The 24277-nt window shown below is 37.6% G+C and overlaps 1 protein-coding gene across 2 annotated transcripts in view; it reads right to left on the bottom strand.

Moving 5' to 3' along the window:
* The window catches only part of PTPRB (protein tyrosine phosphatase receptor type B), a 112200-nt gene that overhangs the window by 48275 nt on the left and 39648 nt on the right, over positions 1-24277 (bottom strand). For both annotated transcript variants that reach the window (XM_082742858.1, XM_082742859.1), the window contains 7 exons: positions 22307-22582; positions 21188-21445; positions 18429-18692; positions 16408-16677; positions 14276-14536; positions 9178-9444; positions 5207-5470 (listed from right to left, as the gene is read on the bottom strand). In XM_082742858.1, the coding sequence (XP_082598984.1) occupies positions 5207-5470; positions 9178-9444; positions 14276-14536; positions 16408-16677; positions 18429-18692; positions 21188-21445; positions 22307-22582 (1860 nt within the window). The remainder of the gene's footprint in view (positions 1-5206; positions 5471-9177; positions 9445-14275; positions 14537-16407; positions 16678-18428; positions 18693-21187; positions 21446-22306; positions 22583-24277) is intronic.

Raw genomic sequence — 24277 nt, 5'->3', positions numbered from 1 at the left:
TGTGAGAGAATAGTAGAGTTTCATTCTTCTATACATAGCTGTTATTTTGGGTAGTGGTTTCTCATGTGCCTATTAAATTATTAAAATAATTAATTAAGTGCCTAAATTGAATTGGAAGCCTAAAAAATAAATAAAAGTGACAAAACATGGTTTCTTGAACCAAGAATTATGATTAATCCAATTTTGTGCACCTGAGGTTCCCCCAATAAATATACAAACAAATAAATAATGTGTCCCTGTGTTTTTTCTCTCAATCTATCAATTGATCAATCAACTGGACAAAGCCTGTGTCTAAACTTCTCTTCCACTTTCCTTCAAAGCATGAAATAACTCAGAAATTTCAATATTTTGGCATCTAAGCCATATTTCCCAAGATACTTCTTACATCTGCAAGTTGCATTTCATTATCTCTTGTTGGCATACATGTACTGGTTACTTTTTGTATTAGAATATATCTGCCTGCAGAAATGGAGCCAGGACAGGTATGCTTTCTTCAAGATATTCACTGGAACCAATTACAATGTAGCTAGAATTTATTCAACACAGAATAAAGGAAAAGAAATTCTGAAGTTTTTATGCATGGACTGAGTAAGAAAAGGCAAAGACCCAGGCAATTTATTGAAAACAAAGCAACTATTATAGGAAGAAAAACCAGACTACATACCATGCTAAGTCAATAAGGGGCTCTTCAGGTGGAATTGGAGGTAATTTGTGAGACCTGCCTTGCTGCACGATGAGATGATGTGATACAGAATTAGAAATATTGATATTTTCACCCAAAACGTAGAACAAAAGCATTAGAAAGGGATAAGGGCTTTGACACAATCAGCTAAAATCAACAAGACAGCATCTCAGACACAACTCTATAGTTAAACTGATATCGGGGGCAATGGATTGTCTTCATTAGTCATGTGTCAAATCCAAGTTCATGCTGGTAAAGAGTCAAGAAGGTGCTTTGAATAGAGGATCATTTTTCTTCCATTTAAAAACAATCTTGACAAAAGGCTTGCAGTATCAAGGTCAGATAGATAGGAAACATTCATGAGTTGACGTAGAGGAGAAGTAAGGGGTTAGCAGGATTACATATCCTTTGATTCTGGTATTTTTAGGTTCCAAGTTGATCAACATAAGACACTGACATAAGGCTGCTTCCCAAACGGAAATCTACTTTTCAGATCTCAGGCATTATTATGATTATCAGTATAATTAGATCTTAAATCATTTGAGGGTAGGGAATAGTTTTTTATATCCCTGACCAGTGCTTTCAGAAATAGCATGATGTAATGGAAATAGTACTGGAACTAGGTGAGGTTGATTACTGGTCAGCCATGTGGGCTTGGAAGAGCTAAGTTTCTCTCTGGGACTTGATCTACAAATGAGATGGGATTAGATCAATCCATGAACACTTTCAATGTTAGCATGCTGTATTAATGTAAATCAGTGGTTTTTAAACTTTTTGAAGTTAACGAGACTTTGAGAATCTCATAAGAGCTACCCACTCACTCCAAAAAGAAGCACACATACCTTTCTTATCTGCAATAACTTCATGGACAGTTTTGGGGGTTATGACATTCTTAACATCTATCCATAAAGCACTAGCTAAAAACTGCTGATCTAAGTGATTTCTGATTATTAATTCAGTGAACATTTATTGAGTGCTTATTGGATTCCAGACCCTGTGCTAGGTAATAGGATGATGTCAATTGCCTTGGTCCTCTGGAAAAAATAACATAGTTTTAGGTTTTTATAAGGTCTTTGAGTCCAGAAGATGATTGGCTAATTCTTGCGTTCAGCAACAATAAAATCATGGGTGCTTATAGAGAGAAACACAAAAAGGATTTGGTTCCTGTCGTTAAGCAACCACAGAGGGAGAGATGCAGATGACTGCAACGAATAGTAAATGTCTCCTAGAAAAACATCAATGGGAACTTAGAGGGACACATGACTCAGCTATGAAAACTAATCATGATGGAATTAAGTGGCTAGAGCAGAAAGATAGGAGACCCATTATAAATTTAAGTAATAAGAACCTCTGTCCTGGTTATTGGCAAGAAAAGCAAAATAAAGACATATCAGTGAAAAATTTTGTGGGAGGTCAATGAGAAGAACCTAGCAAAGGATAACATGTGTCAAAAGTGATTTTGAAATTTTCAGTTTAGGTGAGTGTGAATACACTTTGGTTTTGGAAATTTGACAAATTCATTTTTTATAGTATTTCTTTTAATTTCTTTTTTGTTATTATTTTTTCTAGTTTTATTGAGAAGTAATTAATTGCCTTATATCACTGTATAAATTTAAGGCATATAGCATGATCATTTCATTTATATATATTATGAAATGATTGCCACATTTGGTTCAGCCAACATCCATCCATTCATACAGACATAATAAAGAGAAAAGAGTGAAGAAAAGAAAAAAGGCAGAAAATGTTCTTAATATGATGATAACTCTTATGATTTAACCTCTTAAGAACTTTCTTATGTATTGACATCATGGGGCACATTACATCACTAGCACTTATTTATCTTATAGCTGGAACTTTGTACCTGTTGACCATCTTCCTCCAGTTCCTCCTTCCCCCACTCTCTGCCTCTGTCTTTTCCTATTAGTTTGCCTTTGCTTTAGTTTTAGATTCTACATACAAGTCAGGTCATTGAGTATTTGTCTTTTCTTTTTGACTTATTTCACTTAGCATAAAATCTTTAAGATCCATGCAGGTTGGAGCAAAGTGCAGGATTTCCTAACTTTTATGGCTGAATACTATTCCATTGCATAGATATACCACTTCTTTTTTTTTTTTTTAAGATTTTTTAATTTATTTGACAGACAGAGATCACAGTAGGCAGAGAGGCACGCAGAGAGAGAGAGAGAGAGAGAGAGAGAGAGAGAGAGAGGAGGAAGCAGGCTCCCTGATGTGGAGCTTGATCCCAGGACCCTGGGATCATGACCAGAGACAAAGGCAGAGGCTTTAACCCACTGAGCCACCCAGGTGCCCCGATATACCACTTCTTTATCCATTCATCCATGGACAGAACACTCAAATTGTTTCCATGTCTTGGCTGTTGTAAATAATGCTGCTATGAATACAAGGGTGCAGATATTTTTTTGAGCTAGTGCTTTTGTTTCTTTTGGATATAATCCCAGAAGTGAGATGTTTGGATCATGGGGTAGTTTTTAATTTTTTGAGGATCTTCCATACTGTTTTCCACAGTAGCTATACCAGTTTACACCCCCAACAGAGCACAAGGGTTGCCTTTTCTCCATGTCAATGTCAGCATTCATTACCTCTTGTCTTTTGATGATGGCCATTCTAACAGCCAAAAGGAGATATCACATTGTGGTTTTAACTTGCATTTTCCTAATGACTAGTGATGTTGACCATCTTTTCATTTGCTTATTGGCCTTTTGTATATCTTCTTCTTTTTTTTTTTTTTAAGGTTTCATTTATTTATTTGACACAGAGAGAGGGAGATCACAAGTAGCCTGAGAGAACGGAGGAAGCAGGCTCCCTGCTGAGCAGAGAGCCTGATGTGGGGCTCGATCCCAGGACCCCAAGATCATGACCTGAGCCGAAGGCAGAGGCTTAACCCATTGAGCCACCCAGGCACCCTACGTATATTTACTTTAGAAAATGACTATACAGGTCCTTTACCCATTTTTAATAAGGTTATTTACTTTTTTTGCTATTGAATTGTATGAATTCTTTGTATTTTAGATATTAACCACAACTTTGGGTATTAACCCATTATCAGGTGTATGGTTTGCAAATATTTTTCCCAATCCATAGGTTGTTTCTTCACTTTGCTGATGGTTTCTTTTGCTGCGCAAAATCTTTTTGTTTTGATGTAGTCCCAGTTGCTTGTCTTTGATTTTTTTTTTTTTTTTTTTTGCTTATGCTTTATATGTCATATCCAAAAAATCGCCACCAAGACCCTATATTTTCTTGTAGGAATTTCATATTTTCAGGTCTTACATTAAACTTTAATTCATTTCACAAACAAATGAACTTAATTTATTTTGAGTTAATTTTTGTGAATGGTATCAGAGAGAGATCCAGTTTAATTCTTTTATGTGTGCACATCCAATTATCTCAGTACATTTATTGAAAAGACTGTCCTTTCTATGTTGAGTAGTCTTGACTGCCTTGTCAAAGAAACCCTGACATTTTTAAATGCAAATATCAACCCATAGCTCAGCAGGAGAGGCTTGACAAAATATTAATGTCGACCTTCAGCGGAAATCTCAGCTGTAAACCCCAAAAGTGTAAGTACATTGAGAAAATGGTAGCCATCTAAATTGAGTTCTTTCCAGAACATTGAAGACCTAACATTCATTGCCTTTGCTAGGATTTTGCTCCTGGTCCCAGAACAAAAAATGTTCATGTTTTTTCACCTTGTGTGAAAAAGAATGAATAGTGGACTTTGACCAAATAGATATTTCAGGAAGGATTTTAGGGCAGAGAATTTCATTGGTTACAGAGCCATTCAGAACTGGGTTTAAATACAGAAATGCACTGGCTCATTTAACAAGTTAAACAGTTGAGCAACTTATTTTTTAGCCTCCCTGAACCTTGATTTCCTGATCTGCAAAGTGGGAATAATGACAGTGATCTCCATAAGGAAATTGCAAGAATTAAGTTAGTTAACATACATAAAGTCAGTGTCTAGCAACCAAAAAGTACTCCCCAAACAGCAAATACTTGTTACTATATTTGAATATAATATGAATTCTAGCCATGAAAGTAGTGTTCATCTCACTTTAAAGGAAACATGTGCTCACATAAGGAGTTTCTAGGGTCAAAATTTGAAGACTGTCACAATTCTGTGATCTCAACGGCCTTTAATCCTATCATTACAGAATTGTTGCAGATCTGTTGCCTTGAGCCATATAGATAGCCACTTCCTTTTTCTTTCTTTCTTTCTTTCTTTCTTTCTTTCTTTCTTTCTTTCTTTCTTTTTTTAAAAGATTTGACTGATTTATTTGAGAGAGAGAAAGAGAGAGAGAGCACGGCACACACAAGCAGGGGGGAGGGGCAGACAGAGAGGGAGAAGCAGGCTCCCCTCCGAGCAAGGAGCCTGATGCGGGACTTGATCCCAGGATCATGAGATCATCACCTGAGCCGAAGGCAGAGGCTTAAATGATGGAGTCACCCAAGTGCCCCTAGCTAGCCCCTTCTTACAGAGCCTGGCTCTCCTGAGAGCCTTACCTGTTCGCTCCTGGCTGAAGGAATGGTTTTCATACTTGCCGCTCCTTGTAGTTACGGTCACATTGTAGAGGCGGCCTGGAGTAAGGGAGCTGAAGGAACAATCGCTGACAGACTTGGCAATAACGAGGGACTGAATGACCCTGCTGCCATGAGAGAGCGTCACCACATAGTTATCCACGTCTCCTGGAGCTGGCAGCCAGGAAATGCTCAGGTAGTCATTGCGACCAGAATTGTTTACTGTCACTCCACTCACACTGGAAGGGACTGGAATTTAAAAGGGGGGAGAACATTTGAAAAAAGAAAGCACAGTCAAAAGTCTGGAGTCATCGACCGCGGTCAGCAAAAACAGTGTGGACTCAGGAGATCTCGTCTGATTACCTAAGAGGTCAAAGACATGTGAGGGTTTCCCCTTAGCTTCTGGAAGCTGAGGGTTTGGGGATCAGCAAGGCTAATAGAAATAAAAATGCAAGAAGGTCTTTTGGGTGCCTTATAAATACAGGGATGCTACTACTGCATTTTTATGGTCTTGCTGTTTGCAAAGTATTTTAAGTGGAGGCATATTTATGTGAATGTGTCAGGAGGTTCCCTCAGCAGGAAAAGGAACAAACGTAACAATCCAAATGAATCAGCTCGAACCAAACTCATCAATAAGCAAAGATGTTTGAAGGGAAAGATGAAGAACACCATACATTTCTAAAGAGCTTAGACTTTGGCTTAGCTTTGATTTTCTTGTGATGAAGTTATTTATTCCTGGGGAGTCTAATAACACAGGAGAGGCATTGCATCTGCCCTTTATAAAGCATTTCCTGCCCTCTAGTGGCAAGAAATAAACCTAAAAGCCAGTCTTGAAAACAACAAATCTGGAGATTGACCCAACAGTGGGCAGAAGGAACTATTGCGGGGATAGTGGCCACTATCGTTTGGCTTATTTTAATTGGTGTTTAGTGCCACAGACATTTATGGAGAACATACCATTTGCCACAGATACAAAAATGGAAAAGATGTGGATGCCTTCAAGGAGCTTCTTGGCTAGAGGCAGTATGCAAATTAATCATTGTGGTATTGAGTAGTAGTTATATATGTATCAGAAATAAGTATATAGTAGATGGTATTGCCAGCAATAAATATCAGAATAAAATCCTGTAGAGTATGTGAATGCACTACTATTTTCCTTGCTGGCTCACTGCTGCAGCTAAACATTTTCATATAATTGTCAATATCCCTACCTCACGTACAATGGACAGGATGCAGCTAGATGACCTCTGAGAACCCTTCTAATCTAATACACTCTGATTTTGTGATTTAAGCCTCAAAGTCTTCTTTACACTTACAGGCACTTGTCCATCACCAAAAATTATAAATAGCACCATACGGAGCAGCTCTGCAAATGCTGTTCCATGTCTATAAATATTTCCTAGACATAAAGTGGAATCTTTTAGCCTTAATAGTTCTATACTGATGTCTTCCTCTCTCCCTCCCTTCCTCCTTTCCTTCCCTTTATTTAACAATCTGGACATCCCTTGGTTGCTCTCAGTAGAATTATGTTTGTTTTTCAAAAGTGTTAGAAATATTTGCAACTACTAACATTTTATTAGAAAAGATACAATTATCAAATGTTTTGTCAAAAATATAAATTCATGGTTACAAGAAAACAGATATAAAATTTGTTCTTCCTTTAGAACCAGCATTTTCCCAGGTTGGAACTAGATTTGTTAAGCATATCTGATATCTTTAACTTTAAATATTTTGCCACCTTCTCTAGACTGGGAGGGTTTATTTATATGTTTCAACTCTGGAAATTGAAGTAAGAAAACCTTTCAAAACCTTTCAGTTATTTCGGAACTGACCAACATTTCAGCAGTTTGAGTAGATGGCCATGATTATCAAGGCTTTAGCCGTTGAATGTTTTACAATTAACCACATACAAAATTTACTAACCCAGGCACCTTTCAAAATCTCTAATTACTGTGTTTCTATAGTAGTATCCCATTTCCCCCTTTTCTCATGATAATGTCTGCACTCTTAATGTGTTTGAATAAAATAACTTTTGCTTATATTTACTCATATTTTGCCCTCTCCTCAAAATCCTATGATCATTCTGCAAAGAACTGTCTTGTTTTTGTATCCTTATACTTTTATATACTGTGAATCAAATACTGATACCTCTGCTACAATTAAAATAGAGGCATAAAAACAAAGCTCACTCATTTCAAGTGGTATTGGCAGCCAAACTATGTTAGTGTATCACAGTAAGTTGGAAAGCCCTTGATGTATTTTAAAATTTGGGAATTAACTTGTGGGGCGGAATCTGACTAGTTGTTAAGCAAACTATTTCCTTTTCCTCTTGGACACACACTAGGCTACATTTCCCAGTCTCCCCGGCAGTGAAATGTAGCCATTTAACTGTGTTCCTGCCAGTGGAATGTGGCGGGGGAAGTGATGTGTCTACTTTCGGGTCTGGTCATCTTCCCCCACTCCATGACCTCTAGTCTCTGGGGAAATGGACAGAGTTCTGAGGACCTAGAGGAAGGAAGGAGATGGTAGAAGCCTGGATCCCTGACTTACTGCTCGGGAAAGAACCAACCCCAGAGCTGTCTAATCTGGAATCTCCATGCTGTCCCGTTGGATAAGCAGGAAATAAGTCAGTCTGATCTGACTAATACAACTGCAACTCACTGGGAAATGGGTGCCAGGCCCTTCTCAACCCTCTCCTTAGCTTTCTTGTTATTTCTCCTTCCTCACTCCAACAGAGATACATTGTGGTGTATTATCAGGAATGGATTAGAAGCTGGAGGCTTCAAGATGTAAGCTAATGGCAGAGCTAGAGCCAGAATCTAGGTCCTCTGATTCCCAAGCTTAGCTTTTCCCCCACTCCCAGTGACACTACACCAATGGCTGGTGCCCAGAAGTACTGAAAAAGAAGGAAGGTATCAGGAAGAAGGATGTAGATAATAATGTCAGCTGCCACAGAATGAGAAAAATGGCACATCTCAGTGAATTTCTACCAAAACTATGAAATATCTTTTCAATGACTTAGTTGCATTTCTGGGAGAGCTAATGAAGTTAATGTTCCTTGGGTTCATTAAGTAGATAAGATTCATGATTTTTAAAAAGGGACATATCTATGCTATCTGCAGCTGATAGAATCTAAGCATCAGTATCCGAGCATCAGAAATACAAGAGAAGCCTGAAATCCAACTTATAATCATATAGAATTAAGTAGGCAAATTCACTGACCTGATTCTGAGTTAATTAATAATTATCAAAGCTTCTATCAAATGAATTTAATTTTTTTCTTTCTAAGAAACTGGAACATAAATTTATACTGTCTATTTATATTCTTTCTTGGTCTTGTGTAGAAAATTATATTTCCTTCTTTGGTGCCAGCCCTGTCTGACACAGGTAACTGTATACCACTTGTTTGTTGAATTAGCTCTTTGACCCATTGGTGACTGTGATCTCTTCAAGGTCAGGAAACATTGTTTAGGTGGTTATAGTATTAACTTGTTTAATGTTGCTTCTGAAAATATATGTGATTTGGGGATTTTATTAACTCCACTTTGGACCACAGAAATTGGAGATCATTTCCTTACTATGTCTTGAAACAAAAATAGGAAAGGGAGTGGAATATACTTTTTAAAAAAACTCTCACTTCTTGTTTATCTTAACTGGGACATAAACATTAAGGAAATCATCAACTGAATGAGGGGATAAGCCTAGGTGTCAAATGACTACTAGGTTACCACAACGGTTTTTCTAGAAGTTCTGACTCCTTTATGGGAGATTTTAGAAAATTCAGAATTTATTCTACCTACTCTCATTCAACCCTCAATTTCCATTTCTAGGAGAGCAACATATATGGATGGTTGGTATTGAAACCTGGTTTCTAGGAAAGTCAAAACTGGATCTGTTTTTAGGGTGCTTCAAAGCATCCTAGAATATACTCTGGAGTTTCCATGTGCTCTTCTTACCTGTTCTTCCCTCCACCACCACTTGTCGGGATGAGATCCCACCGCTTACTGTTGTTACCACCACAGAGTAGAGGCTGCCTGATTTGAGGGAGTGGAAGCTGTATCTGCTGGTCTCACTGGAGACACTTTCATTTTTGATGACCACATTTTCATGGATCAGTAAGACTTGGTAGAATTCTATGTCTCCCAGGGCGTGGGTCCAGTTAGTAAACAGACTGCTGGTTGTTCCTTGGTTGGCCACATACAAGCCAGTCACTTGGGCAGGCACTGGAACACAGTAGACAAAGAGAAGAAGGAAAAAAAACCAACAACAACACAGATAACATTTAGTCACCCTAAAGAAGTATAGCAAAATGGGTCAAAAGTAGAGACAGTCTTAAAGATGCTAAAAATATATCTATTTTTTTTTTTGCTATAGATTCTCAACTCTATTTCCTGTGGCATATGGCAAACTACTCCCATATAGAAGCTGCTTATATGGGAAATCAAAATTGCTTCAGATCCACGGATGAGATGATGCTTACCTATTAACTAGTTTTGAACTTATATTTTCAATAATAAAAGAATGTTATTTTTTAATATTGTTTACTTTATAGGATTTTATCTGTCATTATTCCATGAGAACTGAGAGCCTCATTACCTACCTGAGCTGATGGTTGTTACGGGGTAGTATTGGGAAACCCCTTCCACCTGATGATTAGGTTGTAGTTTAGAAAACTGGTTAATTCTTTGGCACATTCTCAAGAGCACCATTATTATTATACAGGAAGATGTTACAATAGTATACATTATATTATCCTATAAGAATAGTAATAATAATAATAGTGATAACCATAACAACTAGTAAGGATAAATGAGTGATAACTATGTGCCAGTTATGGACTCAATGGTTTTTAGAAATTATATTATTTGAATCTCATTCAAAAGTCTATAAATTTGACTTTGTTATTTTTCTTTAGAAGACCATATGATGTAAATAACTTAGCCTATCTATTATCAGAGTGCTAACAAATAGTTATCCAGAGTCCAAAGCCTGATCTGCCTAAAACTGTGAGCCTGTGTCCTTTTCCTAATTAGCAACTATTGTGATTTCTAATCTATCCATTAAAAAAAATCTCTTACATAGATCTTGAAGCTGGCACTCAATCAGCTATATCTTCTTTGGGCCTCTTCCCTGAATTATGGTAATTAAAAGGATTGGGACCTTGGCACAATCCTTCTCAGAAATTGTTGACTTTTGGATTAAGATACAAATACACTCATTAAAAAGACACTACTGTACAAGGATCAGAAAACTCAATTTTCATTCTAAATTTCACATGGAAAGCAAAGGAATTAATATGGAAATAATTTGGAAAAAGAAGAACAAAGTTGGAGGAGTAACAACATCTGATCTCAAGACTTACTAGAAAGCTACAATAATGAAGGCAGTCTGATACTGGCAAAAAGATAAACACATAGATCGATGGAACAGAAATCAGAATCCAGAAATAGACCAACATATATAGAGTCAGTTGGTTTTTTACAGAGCAATTTTGTGGAGGAAGAATAGTTTTCTTCAACAAATAGGGCTGGAATTATTAGTCGTCCATATACAAAGAAATAAACCTTAACCCAAATCTCACAGACATATAGAAATGAACTCAAGACGGATTATGCACCTCAATAGAAAACCTAAAATTATAAAAGTTTTAAGGGACAATCTTTTGTGATATCATGTAAGGCAAAGATTTCTTCAATATGACACCAAAAGCATAGTCTCTGAAAGAAAAAAACTGATGAATTGGACACCAGAATTAAAAACCCATGATCTGCAAAATACACAAATAAATTAATCATAAGACAAGCCACAGTCTGATAGAAAGCATTTCAACACACATTTCTGACAATGAACTAATAACTGAAATATGAAGAATTTTCAAAATTCAATGATAAAAACAAACAACCCCACCAAAAAATGAACAAATATTTGAAAATATGTTCTCCCCTAAAGAGGATAAATGAATGGCAAATAAGCATGTGAAAAGTTGCTAAAAACTATTAGGAACTAGTGAAAGGTAAATTAAAACTACATAAGATACCACTACATGCTTATTGGAATGGTTAAAAAACCAAACAAAACACTTGTAATACCAAGGGCTGTTGAGATTGTGGAGAAACTAATCTCATATATTGCTGGTGGGAATGTAACATTTTACAACCATTCTGGAAAACAGTTTGGTAGTTTCTTACAAAGTTAAAAATACACTTACTATATGACCCAGCAATGTGAATGTTGGGAATGATGAAAATGATCTTAAGACTAAAAGAGTGTCTTGGACTTCCAGTTCCTACAGTATAGTGGGCTGCATACCCCAATAAACACAACTACATGTGTTGGATAAAATATAAAAATGTAAATATATGAGTGAGTTGTCAAGAATGTAAGGAATTCTCAGAGACTAAAAAGATAGGTAACCAGTTCACTGAAGCATACTTTCATCTTAAGGGCATCTTTCAAATACAAATTAAAACTTTGATCTGTGAAATTGGAGGTAAAGTGTAGGACTGTCCCAAACTAAGAAACCTCATAGGTGACCCTGCATATCATTGGATCCTGAAAGGTTACATTCTAAGTGTAAGTGAAATAAATATTCCCTCTCTGCTCCTCATATTGCCCCAGCATCCTTGGCACTGGGTGGAGAAAAATAATTATCACTGAGAATTCATAACCCTAGAACAGTTTCAGTGAGTTTGCAACCCTAATTCATATAACTGGGTGATCAGAAAACCTCCAAGTTGACAGTTTAGATTAAAATAGGTCTGGGTTGATAGCAGTCCTGTGCACCTCAAAGAATCAAATGAAAAGAAAATTCTTTCTAAAACCCATCTGTAAACAAGGTCTCAAAGAATTCCCACAGAGTAAGTTTCCAAGATATATGAGTTTACAGTGAAAAATCACACACACTTAAGGAAGTAAAGCACCATGAGCAAAAGGCAGCAAACTCAATAGACAACAGGATTGAACTTCTGAAGATTTTAGATATTATGGTTATCAGATATAGAAGTTAAAATAAAAATGGTTTATTTGCTAATGGCAATAAAGGAAGATAATGGAAATATGACTAAAGAGCAACAGAGCATAAAACTGATTTGGAAAAGAGCCAAAAAGAATGTTTAAAAGTGAAGAAATAAGCAAGTAAAATTTAAAACCCAATGGATGGATTTAAAAAAAGATTAGACAGGGGATGCCTGGGTGGCTCAGTTGGTTAAGCAGCTGCCTTCGGCTCAGGTCATGATCCCAGCGTCCTGGGATCGAGTCCCACATCGGGCTCCTTGCTCAGCAGGGAGCCTGCTTCTCCTCTGCCTCTGCCTGCCATTCTGTCTGCCTGTGCTCACTCTCTCCCCCTCTCTTTCTCTGATAAATAAATAAAATCTTAAAAAAAAAATTACCTTCATAAAATAAAATAAAATAAAATAAAATAAAAAAGATTAGACAGAGCTAAAAAAAGAATTTGGGAGCTAAAACACAGGGATGAGGAAATTATTCAGACTATAGCCCAGGGAGCAAATACAAGGAAAATATGAATATATATATATATATATTCTAGACTACTAGAGGAGAATAGAAAGGGACTGGAGAAAAGGTGAGAGGTAATGTCAAAGAACTAATGGCTGAGAATTTCCAGGGTTGATGAAAGATACTAATCTACAAGTACAGAAATCATCATGATCTCAACCAAGATAGAGGCATCTATGTCTAGGTTATCACTGTAAACAACAGAACACTAAAGGCAAAGAGTAAATCTTAAAAGCAGTCATAGTAAACAGACTACCCAGAGAGAAACAGAAATTAGACTGATGTCTGACTTTTCAACAGCAAGAATAAATGCCAGATAGACAACAATATCTTCAATGTGAGAAAATAATATCTTCAGTGAGAGAAAATAACTTACTTTCTTCCTTTCTTTTTTTTTTTTTTTGAAAATAACTTTCAAAATAGAGTTGTAACACAGAGAAAATATCTTTCAAGTTTGAAAGCTATATAAAGACATACACAGAAAAACAAAAGTGTAAAGAGTTCATCCCTAAAAACTCTAATAAAGACATCTGGGGGCACCTGGGTAGCTCAGTTGGTTAAGTGTCTGCTTATGACCCTCATGATCCTGGAGTTCTGGGATCAAACTCCACATCGGGCCCCCTGCTCATCGGGCTCTGTCTCCCTCTGCCCCCCTCCATTCATAATTGCTCTCTCTCTCTCTCAAAAAATAAATAAAATCCTTTAAAAAAAGAAAGAAAGAAAGAAAGAAAGAAAGAAAGAAAGAAAGAAAGAAAGAAAGAAAGAAATTTGAAGACTGTTCTCCAAAATGAAGGAAAGTAATCTCAAATGGAACTTGTAGGATACAGGAAGGGAAGATGAGAAGATAAGTGGTCATTTTTTGTGGGGTTAAAAAGGAGAGAGAAATAAAATACAGAACAATAATATATAAATTGGAAAAAGGGAGTCTTTGATGATGATTTTGCTTCCTATTTCTGAGAGAAGAAGAGAACTATCAAAGAATTAATTGCCACCACTATATCTACTTACTGGTATATTCATCCAATACTCTTTTTTCTTCCATCTGATCCTAAAGTTAAACTACTTATGTTCTTTTCTAAAGCCGATTCCTTTACTTGTGCTCTAGATCCCACAGCTTGCTTACTCATAGAATAAGTACAGCCATTCTTCCTCTCTCTTTATATTATCACCATTTCTTTCTCTTCTAGAACATTCCTATCAGCATAAAACTTGTTATTTCTTCTATCCTTAAATAAAATCCTCCTTTCAAACAGATCTTTTCTTTCAGATCATGCTCTACTTCTCTGCTTTCTTTTGCAGCAAAATATCCTTGGAAAAGTTGTTCTCAGCTTCCATTTCAAAATAAAACCAAACAAATTAAAAAACAAATAAAACAACTACCAAGAGTTGAAATAGTGTAATAGAAAACAAACAATAGGAAACATTCATAAAACAATGACCAGTACATAATAGGCATTCAGTGAACATTTGTAATTCAAACATTAAACAATTCAGTAGTCAGGATACTTTTTAAAGTTTAAAACTTATAAAAAAAATTACCTGTTCTTCCTTTAGTTGAAGATGAATTTTTTAAGTCTCCACTAATACTGGTGACTGTAGCTACATATTTTCGTCCAGGCACCAGGTCAGTAAAAGTGAATTCTTTGGCATCTTTGGGGAGCGACTTGTGGATGAGTAAGAGGTCTCTGTCAGCTAGTGAAATGATGTATTTCTCCCATTCTGCTACAGGGGTTTGCCACATGATACCCAAAGAGGTTTCATTGGCATGTTTGACACGAAGTTGGAGGACAGCCAGGGGGACTAAGGAAAAAGCAATGGAGACTGCGTCATTGACTTGCCTCAGAAACACTCAAGAATTTCTTAGAGAGCTGTTCTCTTCCAACCACAGGAGTGTTCCAGTTCAGCATTTCTTTTCTGAAAGTGTAGGAGCTCTCGGTGGTGGTGGGGGGGATTAATCTCAAAAATTGTGTGTGTGTGTTTTTAAAAGATTTTACTTTTAAGTAATCTCTCACACCCAACATGGGGCTTGAACTCACAGCCAAGAGGTCAAGAGTTGCGTGCTTCACTGACCGAGTCAGCCAGGCATACCAAATTTTGTTTATATAACCTATCCAGAAAGGAGGATTCAAAAGAATACACTGGAAAATGCTTTCCTGGGTCATTTATTTTGACCACATATTACCTTGAGTGTTTATTTCTTCATATGAATTCTATGATATGAAAATACTTAATTCAATCATATCATCCACAAAAACACTAAGAAAGGTCCACATTTGACTATATAGATGAAATTAGGAGTATTTTTTACCCTGTTAGATAGGAAAGACAAAGTGCTTCCCTTTTTCTCTGGGTTCCCAACTTTCTCTGGAACATTTCTGAGAACTGGACACTGATGTATCCATGAAAGGGAAAATAATAATAGTATAGCTGGCAAGCAAGAATAGTATCTGATTAAAGGTTCCCATTATCCAAAGAATTGAAATTGTTTCCATTTCTCTAAAAGGTTTCATTACAATTTCTAGGACACATTGCTAAGAGTAAAGTACTAGTCCCATAAAACAATAGGGAAACAAAATTATGGAAGAACAAAGTGTATAAAATTATATTGATTTCTACATCAAAGAAATTTTCTGTAATTCTGTTCTAATTGAGTCCTGAAATCTGTATCTTCCTTCTTTAATATATTGAAATCAATTGGATTGTTACATCAAAGCCTACTTCAACTAACCTTATTCACCTAGAGATACAGTTTAAGAAAAGTTCTCCTGATAATTATGCCAACTGCTGAGAGCCCCTACTGTTTCTTGACAGTACTCCAAGTTATTTGAGGTGAATGATATAAAATATGGGAAAGGACATAGATACTTGTCCTGTAAAATGCTGAAATGAGCTTGGTTTAAGCTTAAATAGGCCTTTGATCATTATCTAAGGGATATTAATATTTAGAAAATGAAGATATGACTGGAAGACTTAGTTGGCAAGCTAAGGATATCTTGGTCTTCTTTGACATTCTTCTAAGAACATTGAATCAAAGTAGTTATTTCCTTATCATCAGGCAAGACTAAGAGAGAAGATACTTGAATTTCACTCCCAGTGTGGAGTATTCCATGTCATAGGAATGTTGAGTTTAGAAGGACAATTCTCTTATTTGAAAGTTGAGCAAACAGTCTCAGAGGGGTTGTGACTTCCCCAAGGATTTACAGTATAGTGGTGACAGAATACCAAGACCCATGTCTTGGGATCCTCATTCTCTTCTACCTTAAAAACCAAATATATCCCACTTCCCTTTAATAAACTTTCTTTGGACCATGAATTTCCCTCATTAGTCAACATTAGGTCAAAGCAATGGTTTCTAACACTGATCACTAGCAAAAAACTGTCAACTATCTTCTTTTGTGGAGGGGATTCTCCGATTGTTTTCTTCTTATTCTTTTGGTGTTTAAAATGTCTTTCTTTTCATAAAATAATGGATTTATTAGTGGAAGCAATTTTTAATGTTCTAATTTGACAAAAATAAACATTACCAAAACTAATTCAGTCTAAAAGTCTATAATATCTCAAATTCAGGGAACATGGTGGGGGCGGGGGGAGGCATTGACAGCTACCTGGGTTGCTTGGGAGAGGGACCAAGTTAAGGTTCCAACGTCATTAACACCTTTGTATTTGCTTACCTGTCCTGCCTTGGGAGCGCTTAGAATTCTTCAGATTTCCACTCTCAACAGTGACTTCTACTTCATACTGTCTTCCCGGTATGAGCCCCAAATCATCTATGGTGTAGTGTGTCTCCTCCTTTCCCACGGTGATGTTGAGCAGCACCACAGAATCATTGAAGAGCAGGATGCGATACTGCTCCCAGTCTCCAGCAGGGGGCGACCAGCTCACTACCAGAGACCTTATCGAACCATTGCTGTTTACCTCCAGGTTCCCAACTTTGTCTGGAACTAAACGGTGAAATGATGTCAAAAAGGAGATTCTAAAAACCAAAAGTAAGGATACTGATTCACTTTTCATGGGCAACAGTAGATAAGAGACCTAATAGCTGCAGTTCAAAACATTTCTATTTGTGGACTGCAAATGAGTATTTTTTCCTCATTTTGGAGACGTCAGACACTCAAGAAATATATGCTAAAATCATCTTAGTAATATATCAATAATGGATCTTCTGTAACACTGTTAATAACCTAACAATCTGACCACTATGTTTTATTGACTGCACACCAGCCCTAGAGACAATATTGACATTGCCACTAATGATGTTGACATTGATGGATGTGGTGTCTTTTGGTAGAGACACTGCATGTTGTGGTCATGAAAGAGTCCTTCCTTTATCAACTGACAAGGTTAATCTTCTTGCAAGGTAGCTCTGGTCTAATTATTCATTTGCATAAAAGCATGCAAGGTATCTCCATTAATTACAGAATAAAACATCAAATCCTGGGTCTGGCATCTGTAGCTTTCCAAAATCAGACCCGATATCCTTCTGGTCTTAATTCTGACTAGTCCCTGCAGCCACCCACCCTGCTTCTGCACTCTCTCCTATACTGGCCTCCAGGTGCATGTTCGGCAGACCTGTAAATATACTGGGCCCTTCTTCCTCCATGCCTTTGCTTATACTTGCTCAAATACCCTTCCCTCTTCGGCCTCTTCCCTTGTCAAGAGCCTCACAATTTTTAGGTCCAGTTAAAACCCATTTCCTCCAAGAAGTCTTTACTGGTCTTCTGAACAAGAATTTTGCTCTCTTGTTTTTCTGACCATATGGCTCTTACTTGGAATCTCTAACAGCACAGAGAATGGACCCTGGAATTAAACACTCTGGTTTAAATGCCAACCCCACCATTCACTGCCTAGATGACTAGGGACAAGTTATTTGAGCTCTCTGAATTATCTCTAAAATGATGATAATAACAGAACCTCTCTTATGGTAATGGTATCAAGTGTTTGGTTAGTGTCTGATACACAGCAACGTCAATGCAATTACTCTTATTAAAGTATACTGTTTTTATTTTTTGTGTGTATAGTCTACATTTGTCTGATTAAAATATAACTTCCTTAAAAGCAAAGGCTGGCAAGGTAAATATTTCAGGCTTTCCAGGCCACATACGGTCTCTGTCTCATATTTATCTTTCTTTTTCCCTTAAAAAAAAAAACCGTTTATATGTAAAAACCACTCTTAGCTTGGGGCTACACAAATACAGGTTACAGGCCATATTTGGTGTAGTTTGTGGAACTCTGACATTTTAACAACTTCCCAAACTCATAGCACAGTAATTTATACATAGAAGGCACTGGATAAATATTTAGTGACATAAATTAATAAAATAATTTGTGGAAAACATGGTTAAGTGCTAACTGGCTCTCACTCTAGGAGTTAATCAGAAATATTTTATTCCTTAGTATCAAAGCTAATGCATTTCCACGACTTAAGTGGTGTGACATGAAACACACAGGGCAGAGCCAGTTTATGCACACCATTCAGGAAGCACTCCAAACACATTTGCTTAAATAACTCAGAGGAATGCACTTAACCTTCTGTTTCACTCTGTATAGGGGGCCCTGGCCCATGGGCAACCTCAGTCATGTAGACTACATTTCCCAAGTTGGAAAAGGAGTCTTCCTTATAACTTATTTTGTTCTAAGATGGATCAGAGAATGATCTGGACAGCCAAGGAATATTCTGGAGCCCTACACTCACCTGTTCTGCCCACTGCCATCTTCTGAGCAGACAATTCACCAGAGACACAGCTGATGGTAACTTGATAAAGACGTCCAGGGGTTAAGTCTTTAAACTGGGTTTCAGTAACCTGGGGTGCTAATGTTCTGGATTCTTTGATAGTCCCTTGGTGAAACAGGGTAATGTTGTAGGAATCCACATTGCCGGAAGGTTTTTGCCACCTGACTTTTAGAGAGGTCAAAGTGCCATCATTTGTCACCTTCAGATTTGAGACCTCCATGGGGGCTAAGTAGAAGAAAGGAAAAGACATTTTAACTCAGGACATAGTACCTGTCTTATTATGGCCAAATTTTGACCTGCATTTTAGTCCTTACAAGATTCACACCCTGCTCAGAAGAAAACAACAACTTCACAAGCAAAAAGAATACTGCAAAATCAAAGAAAGGCTGTCTGACTAGTGGAAAGAGCATAAACATGGGCATCAGGAGACTGGATTCTGGCTCAGACTCGGCCATTAGTCACCTGGGCAACCCTAGACATCTCTGTCTATCTCACTGAGCCTAGGGATCCTCACTGGCAAATGAAGTCTTGGAATGCTCAGAGAAGTCTGTCATCTGCCTGATTTCTTCCCACCTTTATGTAGTTAATAATAGCAAGTACATAATAAATAGATTGGCCAACACACCAGCTATCACAAAATTTTGCATGCTAAAAATATTTTATCTTTCATATAAAATCATGATAAAGTTATAGCTCAAGAGTTGTGTCATTATTTCATCAAAAGAAAAAGGAAACAAGATGAAACCAGAGGGGACACAAACCATAAGAAATTCTTATCTCAGGAAACAAACTGAGGGTCGCTGGAGGGGAAAAGATTGGAGGGCAGGGGTGGCTGGGTGATGGACATTGGGGAGGGTATGTGCTATGGTGAGTGCTATGAATTCTGTAAGACTGATGAGTCAGAGACCTGTACCCCTGAAGCAAATAATACATTATATGTTAATTTTTAAAAAGAAAAAGAAAACGATTACAAAAGAAAGACACTTCAGTGACTATTTCTTCTACCTCTTGGCTATATCACAATTTTGGGCTTCACCAATAGCAAATAAAAATATTTCATTTTAAAAATGGGCACAGCATGTTGCTTTGCATAGGCCAGTGAGAAATGTAAATTGCCCTTGCTATACATAAAGAAGTCTTAAGATATAAGGTACTTTTTAGGTGCCTGGGTAGCTCAGTCAGTTAAGCATCTGCCTTCAGCTCAGGTCATGTTCCCAAGGTCCTGGGATCAAGCCCCGCACTGGGATCCCTGATCAGTGGGGAATCTGCTTCTCTCTCTCTACCTCTGATCCTCCATGCCATCCATGCTTGCTTTCTCTCAAGTAAATAAATAAGTTTGTTTTTTTTTAAAGATATAAGGTACTTAAAAAAAAAGGTAGTATTTTTATGCAGTCTCTATACCCAAGATGGGGCTTAAATTTACAACCCTGAGATCAAGAGTTGCATATTCCAACATCTGAGCCATCCAGGTGCCCCAACATATATGGTACATTTTTGTTGGGAATGGCTATACATCTCTGAGGTATGATATGAAGACATGTAAGTGTATAGGTGCCCCCCAAATATCTTTCCCATCAATCTCTTGTAGTTATTTTTTTTTTTTAATCTCTTGTAGATCTAAGAGCTCCCCCCGCCAGAGTAATTTCTAAGGCTCTATATACTTAGAAGTTTCTCTTAAAATCAGATAGCTTACGAAGAGAGGGAATTTATTAACACATTAGACCCATCAGAAGCATTAGAATCTACTAGAATGTAAGTTCCATAAGGACAAAGACTTTGACCTTCTTGGGCACTATTATATCCACGATGCCTAGCATATAGTTTATACTATACTCAGTAGATAATGAATGAATGTGGACATGAATTATTCATGTCCACATTCATTTAGCACAGATTAGTTTCTCCAGCTATGTTAGCATGTGAGAACAGCTCCTGTAGTGTTGGGTCTCAGGACAAGTTTTGTTGGATAGTACTGAGAAAATTCATCTTGGCTCATAGTGAGTGATGTCACAAAGGCAAGGGATGCTTATTTAAGAGAAGGAAGTAGGAATTCTTATCAAAAAGGTCAGAATACAAAAAGATAAGCCGAGATTATATCAATGGCTAGCTCTCCCATTTCAGACTGGTCTAAAAAATTTTTTTTTTTTTTAAAGATTTTATTTATTTATTTGAGAGAGAGACAGTGAGAGAGAACATGAGCAAGGAGAAGGTCAGAGGGAGAAGCAGACTCCCCATGGAGCTGGGAGCCCGATGTGGGACTCGATCCCGGGACTCCAGGATCATGACCTGAGCCGAAGGCAGTCGTCCAACCAACTGAGCCACCCAGGCGCCCCTGGTCTAAAATTTTGAACACATAGGAGTCCCTCTTCCTCTGAATAGAAAAGTGGGAATATCTTTTTTTTTTTTTTTAGATTTTATTTATTTATTTGACAGAGAGAGATCACAAGCAGGCAGAGAGGCAGGAGGAAGCAGGCTCCCTGCTGAGCAGAGAGCCCGATGCGGGGCTCGATCCCAGGACCCTGGGATCATGACCTGAGCCGAAGGCAGCGGCTTAACCCACTGAGCCACCCAGGCGCCCCAGAAAAGTGGGAATATCTTAAGGGCTTTCTATAATGTATGAATTTCAATTTGTCTCCTAGTCAAATAACTTAATAAACCATAGTTATTAAACATTTTCTTCTCATGAGCTTTACTTTGTTCAACTAGTTAGTGGCACTTACCTGTCCTGGCCAGTTTCCATCTGTAGTTTTGTAGTCCTGCAGCCTCGGTCACAATGGTAAGGTTGTAGAGGTGGCCAGGGGTCAGTCCATGAAAACTGTAGGAAGTAGCATATTTGTCTATGACACTGCTATGAACTAGGATGTCTTTATCCATCAGCATCAGCTGGTATCTTTCCACATTGCCAGAGCCATGGGACCAGGAAACCAGGAGGGAATTGGTTTTTGCTGAAATATTGATATCTTTCACTGGGGATGGCACTATAAAAATAAAATGCATTTCCAAAGGGTCATTCATAATTTCCTTCAAGAAGACATAGACATGTTTAATTCAAAATCACATATTCATGGATGCTTCTCTGTACATCTAATTTGTGTAATAAGTAATGACAATGGCGCTCTTGAAATTTCACTGCAATCTGAATTAATGCTCTTTTCAAAGTCCACACCCAAAGCTACATCATAGTTTACTAGTCTCTCTCCCCCATTTAACAGGTAGTAAGGTGATTTTTGCCAATTAACTATGATGTGGCAGGGCATCAAAGAGAAAAAAAAGGGAAGATGAAAACCAGAAAGATAGCAATAAATCAGGTGAGAAAGTAAGAGGAGAGAGCATGACCAGAAGGACAGTACTTCCCGGAAGGAGGTGAAGTGTGTCATTGACATTGGGATGGGTGGGTGTGAGCAAAAACTTGTTCCAGATGTAGGAATATTTAGGAAACATCATGACTTGATGTTATGAAAAGAGTATGCAAAGGAGGAAAACACTTAAACATAAGTTTTATGGCACAACTCAGAAAAGGAGGCAGAAAATGTTGTTGCTAAGATTTGAGTTAGGAAGGTCATTAGGATACATCTATTTCACTCTGGAGAAAATTCCAGTCCCAGAGAAGTCCCAGAACTTGTTTGAAATCACCCAGCAAGCCAGCTGCACAGCCACATCTTCTTATTTTCCGTCTACTCTTCCCACTGTACTGCATAACATCTGTCTGTCTGTCTATCTACCTACCTATCTGTCAGCTTTGGTCTGGGGGCTTTCTTATTTCTATCTCTTCAATTTTAATATAACTCCAAAAGAAGCCTAGACGATTAAATACTCTACTATCTGTAAGCAGGTCTTACCTGTTGATCCATTAGTATAAATTGTAGGGGAACGTTTTTCTCCAGAAACAGCTGTGATGGCAATATTGTATTTATTACCAGCAGTGAGGTTAAAAAATGTATGTTCGTTCCATGAAGCACTCTCGTGAATTTGGGTCTCCTGTACCTTTTGGTTATTGTCAAACAACTGCATCTCATACCAGGTGACTTTTCCAGAAGAAGGAGTCCACTGAACATGCAAGCTGGTTGAAGTAGTCTTGTCTTCACTGACTTCAAACTTAGCCGGAGGTAAAGGATCTGTGAGGCCAAATCCAGAAAGAGAACATGACTTGAAGACTTTTGCAAATATATGATAGTTTGCTGGAACCCAGCTTCATTTTCCTTAAAAACTTTAAGAATCTGCTGCCTGTGAAACAAATTGGTATTTACTCCACTTTTAAACTTACTGTTTCATTTAAAAACGAAATCCACTTAGCTACTAGTCATATAAACTTCTTTTTCTAATAAAAACGTTTTTTTGTTAGGACAGTTCTGAGCTTAGAATTCCAAGTAAGGTTATATTTTCGTTGGCTTGCAAGTTTAGCACTTTTCATACATGGACAAACATCCAGGACTATGGCTGGATAAATACCAAAAATCTCAAGAGAAAATACAGATATTCAGAACTAATTTTGAAATTTGTACTGACCTTTTTCTTCTTTAGGTTGTGGATTTGGAGGGTTAAGAATACATCGCTTTAGGTTGTTTTTAAATATCAGAAACCTACCAAAGATAAAGACTTGATTATGAGCCTAACCTAGGTTTGCTCATCAAAATGAATTCTCCCAACAGGTGGAATTCCTTACGTCCTTAGATTTTCTCAACTTGAGTTCTGGGACATTTTGGAGCTGCTGAAGCCTCTAGAGAGGGTACGAGGGGTTAGTCCTCACCCAGATGTTCACTTAGATTCCACTGTCATGGGTGAGCTTGGGGAGTCCCATTTCCCATTTCCCATGCATGGAATCTTCACTGTGGAACTTGAAATAGGATGCACAGCACGTCCCTGGGGTAGGAAATAAGTCAGCAGTGTTTAGGGATCAGCCATTCTATGGTGCAGTAGGACCATGAGAGAAATAAGTCTCTCCCTACCTGAATGCAGGGAAGGACAACTTTGAGAGATATTTACATAGGAGGAATTTTCAGAAATCCAACCTGGTTCTTGATCTAGAAAATTGGATCGAGATATTGGAGGCTAAAACTCAAAGCTAGGTCAGATGTTTTTGTGGCATGGCTCTAGAGATCTCAGTTCTTATCCACATCTTGGTAAATTATATTTTGCTCACGAAATAGCTTCAGATTCTAGATCTTCTTAGAACGTATATGTTTTAAGAAGGTGCTTGTGATGAACATCCACATAAATAGGAACAACGTAACCTTATTCTGTATTAAAAAGGTGTCTATGGCCCGCCAGCTCCTGAGATTATCTTTGGGTCACCTAGAGACATAATCCAGAAGCTAAATACAGCTTATGGTCGATATAATGTCTTTCTTTGCATGTTTCATGCTGTGACTTATAGAAGTACATCTTGCAAAAAGCACACAAGCCACATGACATTTCATAATATAGGAACTAAAAATAATATAAATGTCTGCTGACAAGGAAGCCTAGACAGCAGTAACTCAGAGAGCCCACAGTGCAAGTTGTGTGGTTTATACCTTAGCACAGCAGAAGTTCACAGGCAGAGCATAAGCACTGTTGTCTGAGAGCCTGGGACTAAGTCTGGCTGTCAGTAGCATAGCTGTGTACTTCAGGCAATGCTTTAAGCCCTCTGCACCGCCGCTGTCTCATCTACGCAATGCAGTTAAGACTACTATCTATTTGGCAAGATATTTATGAAGATAATGTTGTTTTATCTAGAGCTTAGAACAGCCACTCAGAACAGTGTCTGGCACATAGCAGGTGTTCAATGTTAGCTACTGTTGTTATTATTTCTGTAAACAGGAGGCGGTCCT

Source organism: Mustela nivalis (assembly GCF_964662115.1).
Source record: "Mustela nivalis genome assembly, chromosome: 7".
Lineage (NCBI taxonomy): Eukaryota > Metazoa > Chordata > Mammalia > Carnivora > Mustelidae > Mustela > Mustela nivalis.
Note: the sequence above shows the minus strand (reverse complement) of the source record. Positions and strands in the feature narration are given on the sequence as shown.